Source organism: Thunnus albacares, chromosome 10, assembly GCF_914725855.1.
Source record: "Thunnus albacares chromosome 10, fThuAlb1.1, whole genome shotgun sequence".
Taxonomy (NCBI): Eukaryota; Metazoa; Chordata; class Actinopteri; order Scombriformes; family Scombridae; genus Thunnus; species Thunnus albacares.
The window spans coordinates 15647765-15658511 of NC_058115.1; the positions used below are offsets into that span (position 1 = coordinate 15647765).

General features: G+C 41.0%; 1 protein-coding gene across 1 annotated transcript; it reads left to right on the forward strand.

The window, feature by feature from the left end:
- The first annotated feature begins 480 nt into the window (after positions 1-480).
- tcirg1b (T cell immune regulator 1, ATPase H+ transporting V0 subunit a3b) lies at positions 481-9876 on the forward strand. The gene is made up of 21 exons (XM_044363847.1): positions 481-1088; positions 2199-2321; positions 2668-2746; positions 2844-2992; positions 3110-3205; positions 3326-3387; positions 3478-3604; positions 3750-3832; positions 3940-4033; positions 4216-4428; positions 4539-4689; positions 4796-4935; positions 5964-6121; positions 6204-6294; positions 6409-6527; positions 6673-6886; positions 7325-7435; positions 7527-7614; positions 7767-7886; positions 8055-8226; positions 8983-9876. The coding sequence occupies exons 2-21, from the start codon at positions 2205-2207 to the stop codon at positions 9074-9076; spliced, it is 2478 nt and encodes an 825-aa protein (XP_044219782.1). The 5' UTR covers positions 481-1088; positions 2199-2204; the 3' UTR covers positions 9077-9876.
- Positions 9877-10747: the final 871 nt, after the last annotated feature.

A 10747-nucleotide genomic window follows, 5' to 3' on the forward strand; every position in this document is an offset into this window, starting at 1 on the left:
AATATTTAAACTTTTGTGAAAATTCTATCGGATAAAAATTAAGGCAATTTTTCTTTTCTCTCACTTTGGATATATCAAGGTATAGTATAAACAGTGTGATAATTATAATAAGACTTACAGGTCTTGACAGTCCATTCCCTTTTTACAAATGCAATTTAAGGAAACAATGAGAAACAAATTAAATAAAATTTAAAAAATACAGATATAAAAACTAAAATGTCTCCTTCAAAAGCAAAATTTAGTAAAGAGTACAATTGAGGTTATCTTACGGATACTCAATTTACTAAAAAATAAATAAACAGAAATACACATCAAAGAAATTATGGACGTACAGGTGTATAAGCGGATTCTTAAACCGTGTGAGGAGGGATTTTCACCATGGTCACGTGAATACAGGTGTTGTGTCGAAGTCTGTTACCCCCTCAAATAATGTTCCCCAGTCGTGTTTCCCGTAGCTCCACCTCCATGGTTACGGTCATGGTTATGGTTGTGTTTAAATGTAGTGAAGATAACTGGTTGTGGTGAAGGTAAACTTGTGGTCAGGTTAAACACCTCAGAAGACGGCTGGTCGGGTTAGGGATAAGGTTGGAGGAAACACATTATCGGTGGGGGAACAGACTTCACCACAACATCTTTTCAAAATGTAATTTTTTTCTTGGTTTTAAAACTTAACGGATGTTGTTGCCGTTGACAACGCCCCCTTGAGCTAATGAAAATCACGCTGAACTGATAGTAAACCAGCTGTTGGAGATTTAAAATCAGCTATAAGCAGAAGATTATTATTCGTGTTGCGTGAACATAATTAACGCTGGACATTAAACTCCATCGACTACATTATACGGATCTAACGTTTGCGTCCTTTACCGCCATTTAAAAACGAAAATTCCGGCCGTGGTCTCGGCCAACTGTCACGTGAGACTGCAGTAACGTGACTCTCACAAACGGGAAGTGTGCGACAATAGTCACAGCAAGAACTTCTCATAAACAACGTTTGGTCTGACCGGTCTGTCGGTCAGTCGGTCGGTACGGGGCTGAACAGCCTGGAAGATAACAGGTTGGAGTCTAGCAGAGTTTACCAGAAAAGACAGGTAAGAGCCTCCATTTCTAGCTTCGTTTGTGCTCACATGAAGCTGTTTTCTGCCTCATAGCCGCCGTGTATGAACTGCTGTAGTCAAGGCACAAAATGAAACAATTTCCCCCCAACTTAAATTAAATCACAATATGTTTGTTTTTAAAGCTAAAGTTGTAAATCGAGAAGTTTACATCGTCATTGCTAACGTTTCATTTGCATGATGCTGTGACAAGAAACGAAACTGCCCCACTTCTGTTGATCATGGTGAAAGAATGCAGACAGAGAAATAGATACAGAAACATTTCTATATCTATGAACAGAGCCATTTAGCTGGGGTCATTATTCATTCAAGAAAATGCTAGATTCTTTTAAAAAGTCTATTTTTTCTTTATGACTAGGCATTGATGTGTTTATAGATACAGATCATGTGCTCTTGGATGTTTACTCAACTTGTGATTCAGTACATGCACTCAGCTAAAACCGTATGAAACTGCCCTGCAATAAATCCTACCTCAATGAAGGTTTTAATGTTCAGTTTTTTGTTAGCGCTGTTCTGGAAAGGTGTTGAATATCTATTGTATTATACTGAGAGGTGTTTCTAATATTTTGTCTAGCCCATTTATACTAAACAAGGTAGATTTTCGTATTAGGAAATATAATAAAATACAACTGAGCAACACCAGCATACAGTTGAATCAACACCTCTCTGAAACACTATCAACAAAAACTGAACATTATAATCTAATAAACTGTCAACTAAGAGTATATTTCTGTATATAGGCTACAGCTGTGTTTTTTTTTAGTATTTTATAGTAAGATTTTACTCAACAAACTGAAAATAATATGAACTTTTTGTGAAAGAATGGAAATTCCAGCTGCTCATCACAGTCAGGAGAAGAACTTGATGCTTCCCCTTTTCTTCAGTTTCCATTGATTGGCTTCTGCATTGTCACTGAGAGGCTTTTATTGTCCTCTCTGAACTTTATTTTTTACTGTTTACTGCCTCTCTCTGCTTCACTTTCTTAGTGGTATCTCACATTCTTCTGTAAACCGCAGTACTTTGGATACATAGTTAACTTTTAGAGGTAAATATTAATGTGGACTTGTTTCCCTTGTCATTGTACAGACAACTATGGGCTCCATGTTTCGCAGTGAGGAGGTGTGCCTGGTGCAGCTCTTCCTTCAGTCCGGCTCGGCCTACAATTGTGTCAGTGAACTGGGAGAGCTGGGCCTGGTTGAGTTCAGAGATGTGAGTAATGCTTGGTGCATGATCTTGTTAGAGTACAAAACAAAGGAAGGTTCAGTGGCTTCCTAAACTAATCAGCTACTGTCCCCATTTGATTAGAATTTTTTTCCTCATGTAACTGTTTTGACCTAATTTTTACCTTTTTAAAATCTCTAAATGAAGGACTGATTTAAACCCATCTGCATCTTGGCTCATATCACTTTGGAATTTGCAGCCTTTCTAAATTTGAGCGTGGATGAGCTGGTAAACCGATGGTTGCTATGAATCACCACGACAAACAGTAACATTTTCCTTCTCTCTTACTGTCAGATGAACATGACTAACCTCCATCCTCTCTCTTCTGCTCCAGTTAAATCCTAATGTCAACGCCTTTCAAAGGAAATTCGTCGGAGAGGTCCGACGATGCGAGGAGCTTGAGAAAACCTTTAGTAAGTATTGACACATTGTTCCATCAGTGTTCTTTATTTATTAGTTTTCTTTAGATTCTCCTTTTTCCCTTTCTGACCTTCTTTATCTGCCCTTCAGCCTTCCTGGAGCAGGAGATCAATCGCTCCCTGTCTCCACCCCTACAGGGTCCCCTCCCTCCTCCGTGCCCGACACCTTTAGCGCCTCAGCCCCGCGAACTCATCACCATAGAGGAGGAGAGCGAGAGGCTGGCCAGAGAGCTCAAAGAGGTGAGCGCTCATGCCAAAAAAATCCAAGTTCCTCTGTTGTCTCCTCAGTGTACTCTCAGAGGAGGTTAAATTTTTTTTTTGTTGTTTTTTTTTTAAATCATGCGTGTTTCTCACCAGGTGTCCAGGAATAGAGACAGCCTTCGGGCTCAGCTGACCCAGCTCTGTCAGTACCGAGGAGTCTTGACCAAAACACACTCTCTCACTGCCTCACAGGTGAGAAGAACTAACATTTCTTGAATAAATCCTGCATCATTCATGACTTTATCTTATATTAGTCAGCTGCAGTGACGCACAGATAAAACTTGTCTTAATTTTTTTGGCATCTTCTCACAGGCACCACCACCTGTACTGGAAACCCAAGGCCTGTTTGATAACCGCCAAGATGTCCACCTCAGGTAGATGTTATTTCTTTATTTAAACCTCTTATTTTATGGGTTTTTTTCTGTATTTTATCTACATCTTTCACTGCTTCTCCTCTCTCTCAGTTTTGTGGCAGGAGTGGTCCATCCTTGGAAAGTCCCCTCATTTGAGCGGTTGCTGTGGCGAGCGTGTCGCGGTTATATTGTCGTGGATTTCAGAGAAATGGAGGATCGTCTCGAGCACCCCGAAACGGTGGGAACTGGGAGACAGAAGGAGGGGAATTATGGTCGAGGGATAGAAATGAAATGTATTCTTAGTATACATAGAGATAGTCTCTGATGATAAGTTTTCTTACAGGTCGTTAATCACAGCTGTTAACTGTTTTCTTCATTTGCAGGGGGAAATGGTGCAATGGACCGTATTTCTCATTTCCTATTGGGGAGATCAGATTGGACAGAAAGTCAAGAAGATATGTGATTGGTGGGTAAATCTGTGCATCAGTTAAAGTTTTCTTTCTTCATTGTAGATTTCCACACTGCAGTGTCTGTTTAACCTGTTGGATAACTTTTGATTTCTTTACTTCACAGCTTCCGCACACAGACATTTGCATACCCTGAGAGCACTGCTGAAAGAGAGGAAGTTCTCCAGGGACTTCAAGGCAGAATTGAAGACATCAAATCAGTAAGTATAAAGCACTTTTTATAAAAGCACTGAGTATTGTAATCATCAAAATAACCAGAAAGCCCAAAATAACAATAATGTGTCTTTTATTTCTTCATAGAATTGCTGACATTTTTTCCTCCATAATATCAGAAACCATGTCATCTTACATGACTCTCCTCTCACTTCCCTCTGTGCTCCAGGTGTTGTCTCAGACGGAGGCCTTCCTGCAGCAGCTGCTAATGCGGGCGGTGGCCGTGCTGCCCCAGTGGAAGGTGCGGGTCCAGAAGTGCAAGGCGGTCCAGATGGTTTTAAACCTCTGCAGCCCCTCCGTCACTGACAAATGCCTGATCGCCGAGGCCTGGTGTCCCATCGCCAAGCTGCCTGAACTGCAGAGCGCGCTGAGGGAGGGAGGGGTAAGACCAAAGAGAACAGCAGAAACATTAGAGTTGCAGATGAGGGGGCTTTTCCGGTATTTTTCTAAATTCTCCCATTTTCATCCAACCCTCCTCTTCTGTCTTCTCAGAGGAAGAGTGGCAGCGGGGTCGACTCTTTCTACAACCGCCTGCCTTCGTCCACCCCTCCGCCCACCCTGTTCCCCCTCAACTCTTTCACAGCTGGTTTCCAGAACATCGTGGACGCCTACGGAGTGGCCAGCTACCGTGAAGTCAACCCAGGTATGTCACCACAAACATGTCAAACATTGAGGCCAGAGAACTCTCAGCCTCGCATGTATTAATCTTTTACTTTAGTCAAGTCTGGTCTCCTTTGATGTCTCTGCAGCGGTGTACACCATAATTACATTCCCCTTCCTGTTTGCCGTGATGTTCGGGGATGTGGGTCACGGTTTACTGATGACTCTGGCTGCCCTCTGGATGGTTCTTGAGGAGAAGGACCCCAAACTGAAAAACAACAACAATGAGGTAATTCAGAGGATGTTTACTTGCAGTGCGCGCACTCACACACACACACACAGATACTCAAGCTCAACACAAGAATAGGACATATGAATATCTGAGTTTGATAGTGTTTTATATATATTTGTTTCACCTTACTGAGTCCAAATCCCTCAAAGGACTGTATCATCTGTTTTCTTGCTGAGAGTTGGGTGAGAACACTGATTCCGCTCTCGTATCTGTAGCCAGCAGCTGGTTATTTGAGCTTTAAGTGTAAAAACAGCACATGGTGGTTGATCGGGGAGTTTCTGTACCTATTTCTCTGCAGGTGCGATGTCCTCTTAGGGGTGACGAGACTCAAAAGAAATAGCTGCTCCTGGCCGAGAAATAGTCCAGCACATACCTTAAACCCCCATAAAATCACAACTTGTGTCCTCCTGGCTGTAACTTAACATTTAACAAACACATAGGAGAGCGGTATTGACCCTCTCATCTAAATATCCGCATGGAAATGGTCCTATTTCTGAAAACTATTCCTTCAAATAAACCCTATTTATTTGTTTTTGGCTATCTACAATTTAAAATAAATGCACGTGTAGCTTAATATTTAAGAATTAAAACGTTAAACTCTGCTAAATGTTAAATTTTGCCAAATGTTAGCCACGTTGTTAATGGCGACCTGAATGTTTCATACATGGCTCTTTGCTTACAATTTAAAAGAAGAGAGAGGAAATAAAAGATTTGATCAGAGTTCAGTGAATCCAGGTGTTTCATCAAATTGAAACCTGCACGAAATGGAACCACGTTAGATTTGTGCTAAAACAATTGCTTTCTCACTCCTTGTCATTTTATTGAGAGCACCATTGCATGGGATGATCCGTGCAAGTGCCATTGTACTGTCTATTTATGGGTGCACATGGTTTTAGATTTAGTTTTTTAAAATTTTGTGTCATTTATTTTTAGAAGTAAAAAAAGAATTTAGCTCTGTAGCTGTACCATGAACACTAAACACTGAAATGAAATCCATCTCTGTGTCCTCCCCCTGTGTGGTTCAGATCTGGAAGATGATGTTTGGGGGAAGGTATCTGATTCTTCTGATGGGACTGTTCTCTATCTACACGGGGGCCATTTACAACGAGTGCTTCAGCAGAGGCCTCAGCACCTTCAGCTCAGCGTGGCACGTCGGCCCGATGTTTGAGAATAACATCTGGAAGTGAGGACATTTCATACATTCATCATCTCCACACACCTTGTGTCTTGTACAGCTTTGCAAATTTGTGATTTATCCCTTCCAGTGCGTCAGTCCTGGCAGGGAGCCAGTACTTGTCCATGGATCCTAATGTGACAGGTGTTTTCACCAATCCTTATCCATTTGGCATTGACCCGGTATGGCCGTCACACTCATAAATCCCTCCTTCACGACCCCCTTTTTTTTTCATGCTGTCATTTTGTTTGTCACTGCATCCAGACTCAGTCTCTCTTGTTTTGTGTCATTTTCAGATCTGGGGCTTGTCCAACAACAAACTAACTTTCCTTAATTCGTACAAGATGAAGATGTCTGTCATCATCGGTGTCATTCACATGACTTTTGGAGTCTGTTTGTCATTCTTCAACTACTAGTAAGCAGCCGTATTTTAATTTTTCACGTGTGTAAAACCTGTAAGAAGTATGTTCATGTTCATCTATACCTTCATTCCTCATTTCTTTTCATATTTATCCTGACTTGCCCTTCCCGCTTTGCTTTTATTTTTTGTGTTTTCTCAGCCACTTTGGCCAGGTAAGCAGCGTGTTCTTCGTGCTGATCCCTGAGCTGTTCTTCATGGTGTGTCTGTTTGGATACCTGGTGTTTATGGTGATCTTCAAGTGGATTGCCTACACTCCCGCCCAGTCCAAAATCGCTCCCAGTATACTCATCCACTTCATAGACATGTTCCTCTTCACAGACAACCCCAGCAACCCACCGCTCTATCAGGGACAGGTGTGTGGTTTGCTTATTTCCCTTAAAGGAACTTATCAGTGTTTGCATGTACTTTTATATTGATGAACACATTTTCCAACACTTCAGAGTTATGTTTTGTCAGTACAGTATAAAAAATCAACTCAAAGATGCCTAAAACCTGGTTGAGATATGAACATTTAGTCAGATTTATTTAATTGTTGCTAGGTAATGGAGGTGAAAGCATTGTTTTGAGAGCTGGTATGTACATTGCTTTGGTGGGAAGCAGCATCTGAGACATAAGTTTCATAAATAATAATGTAACAGCAACCTTTTTTAATACAAAAGATGCCATATTTCCATTTGATATTTTTCATACATGCATTGGAAAATGGTTCACAATTATTAAAGTATGTTATTTGTAATTAATTGGGGAAACAACTTGAAAAAACAAGTGTCCTTTTAACTTTTCATGTGTAGGTTGTGGTGCAGAAGATCCTGGTAGTGCTGGCTCTGTGTGCTGTCCCCGTCCTCCTGCTGGGGAAACCCACCTATGAATACGTAACATTCAAAAAAAGAAGACGTCAAGTGGTGAGTGTGTCTTTGTGTAGCTGAAATTTTCAACCTTTTCATCTACAGTCGGCTCATTTTCTGACAGATTTCTGATTCTCTGCAATATCAGGAGGACGACAGACGTCCGTTGGTGGCCGACGACGTCTCCATTAACACTCGTCAAGGGGAGGTGGAGGGAGGAAATACTGAAGAGGAGGGTAAAGGGTGGGGGGGGTGGGGGGGGGGGGGGTGGGGGGGGGGGGGGGGGGGGGGGGGGGGGGGTTCAGTAACATGATTCATAAAACCAGTTCAGAGATGGGCTCTTGCGGTTCTTATGTAACCGTTTTAACTGTCTAAATCTGTCCGCAGGAGTTTGATGCTGCGAATGTATTCATGCATCAGGCCATCCACACCATAGAGTACTGCTTGGGATGCATCTCCAACACCGCTTCTTACCTCCGACTCTGGGCCCTCAGTTTGGCTCACGCACGTTAGTAGCACCCAGACTGACACACACAAACACAATGTGTATGTCTTCATACTCACATGATGCACACACACACAGACAAACTTCCTCTTGAAAACACACTCATGCTATTTATTTTTCCAGTCATTTATTCATAGACTCTGCTGTCTGACGGTGAGTTTCCCTCCACAGAGCTGTCAGAGGTGCTGTGGGTGATGGTGATGCGTATCGCCCTGAGGTGGCAGGGCTATGTGGGATCTGTAGTCCTTTTTGTGATTTTCGCCTTCTTTGCTGTGTTGACCATCTCCATCCTGCTTGTTATGGAGGGCCTCTCAGCTTTCCTGCACGCGCTCCGTCTGCACTGGTAAGGATGATTAATATTCAGGCTGGATAACAGCACTGAGTAAAATCTAGAGCAGATGTTTACTTTAGTGCATGTTAAAGATTTTACAGGGTCAAGTGCTTTACAGAAAAGAAGAAAGAATTAATAAACTGCAAATAAAAACAAACACAGATTATAGAACACTTTTGGATAAAATAAAGTTATCCACATCAGAGTTTAGTCAAACAGGTTTCTTATCATTTCATACTGGTGACCACCATGGATGTATAAGAGCTGGATAGGGCGCCACCACTCAGCCCTGCATAGTGGACTTCTTGGTTTAAGAGTGTGTCCAAAATGGAAATGGTTCATCCTCTTCATAGCATAAAAATCAACACATTTTATGGCAGTTTGTCTGTCACATTTCATTATTTTTTGTGTATAAAAGGAAAGTTTTGTGTGATGGTGGCGCTAGAGAAAAGGCCCAAACCACCTGTTGTGACTGTGAATGTTTTGTTTTTTTTAAACCCAGATGTTTGGTTTTGAGATATCTAATGAAAATGTTGATCAAAGGATTTTCTTTTTTTAGCTGACAGTGGCACCACACCAGTGAGTGTCACCAAATCAGTAATTGTCTGTAACTGGTACATTATTAAGCTTTATGACCTCTAGAATGAGCTGGACATGATTGCTGGTGAATCAGGGTGTAAGTAGAAATGGCGTGGGTGGACAAAAAAGGATTATGCATTGTAGATTTTATCTGCCGTCGTGTGTTGACTTTGCTTCTCTCTCTTACAGGGTGGAGTTTCAGAACAAGTTCTACAGTGGATCAGGCTACAAGCTGAACCCTTTCTCCTTCTCATCTATGATCAATGCATCAGCTGCTATATGATTGGCCAAATAATTAATTAGGATTGCCAAACGGTTGTATTAATTTATGTATCTTATTGTGAGTACTTGGACTGCAACACATCAGAATGACCCTGTCTTAACAACGCTATTATATTGACTGAGGGTATGAAATGGTTTACTTGACTTGCACAATAATCATGATGGTATAGACTGTTATTTTTGCATCAGTAGAATGAGAATGATATAATTCCTATAGAGGGAATTACAATTGCATTGTATGAAATGAAAAAAATATACTTTTGTATCTCCTTGCTAATTTCTTTCCACTATCAGTGTTACGTTCTGCTTTCTAATTACTCTCAATAGCTCAAGAAATGATTAGTAATCATTAACTTTTCACTTTATGAACATTTATTACAAATCATCATTTTGAAAAGGGAAAAGCACGTCAATTAAGTAATCTGTTCTGCAGTTTAAGGGAATGTGTGATTGTTAAATTGATGTATTGTGCTTCAATTAGCCAGTCCTGTAGGATTCTTCAAGCAACAGCAGGGAATTATCTGAATGATTTTCATGAGCCAAAGATACTTTCCCCTCATCGTCATGTCTTCCAAGCGCAACACACAACAGCTATTTATTGGTAGTAAAGGTTTTTCTTGTGCCTTACTGGGACTGAGTGCTTGTTTTTAGTCTTTGGAACATATCATATCATGCATCATTATCATGCCACCACTTTAAACAACACTCTGCCTGGGACATTTGTCTCTTTTTTTTCCTGTCAGTTTGCACTCTCAAATTGATCAAATTTGAACTGAAATTAAATATGATTTTCTTGTTTAATCTTGTGTGAAGTCATTCACCACCTGTTGCCTGGTCACACTATATTATTATTTATTATAATAATGTCAAGTACAACTAATTCTAAGTTGCGGATCCTGTACTTAAAGACCCAGTCCAGACATGATTTAAGACATAAAAATTACTATTATTATTATGCTTTCTGTAATAATTTGTCTCATATGTATTTTCCATTAAAAAAGTTCAATTACCTGGTTAGAAATGTTTTAAAATGACTTAAATCAAGATGAAGGAAGTCCGGTTTTTAAATATATTGACTTGTCTGATATGTGTGTAAGAAAAGGAAACTATTATTCGTGTAAAGCGTATAGCACTGTAAAAGCTTTTTTGAATGATTTAAGCCTTTTTTTAATGTGTGCGGCATCACTGTGACGTCACAGACGTGCGTGTCCTCCAGCTCCGGATCGTCGTGGCTGTCGTGGCTGTCCTGGCGGGCCGAGTGTTACGTGTCACGCTCTCAAGAACCGGAGCCAGGAGGCGTGCGTCGCCCGTACCAGACGTCTGGATAACCAGACAATGCAGGGGCTCCGTGTTACCGAAGGTTTCTGCTCGGACGTCAAGAGCACCAAGAAACTCAGCAAATCTCTGGTGAAAAATGTGCAGAAGCATTTTGCCGGCAAACGCCTGCTGGAGTCTGCGACCCAAGATGAAGCTGTGGACCAGGTCATCGTCTGGTCTATGCAGGTTAACATCAGAGCCACAGTAACACTTGCCAGCAATTTTATTTTGGCGGTGTTACTGGTTTAAAGCAGCTTTAGGGAGGTCAAGACCTCACAACAAGAGATGACGTGGTCCAGAGCTTATACAATTATTAATAACTTCATAAATAAATTCAGAAAATTAAAAAACTCGA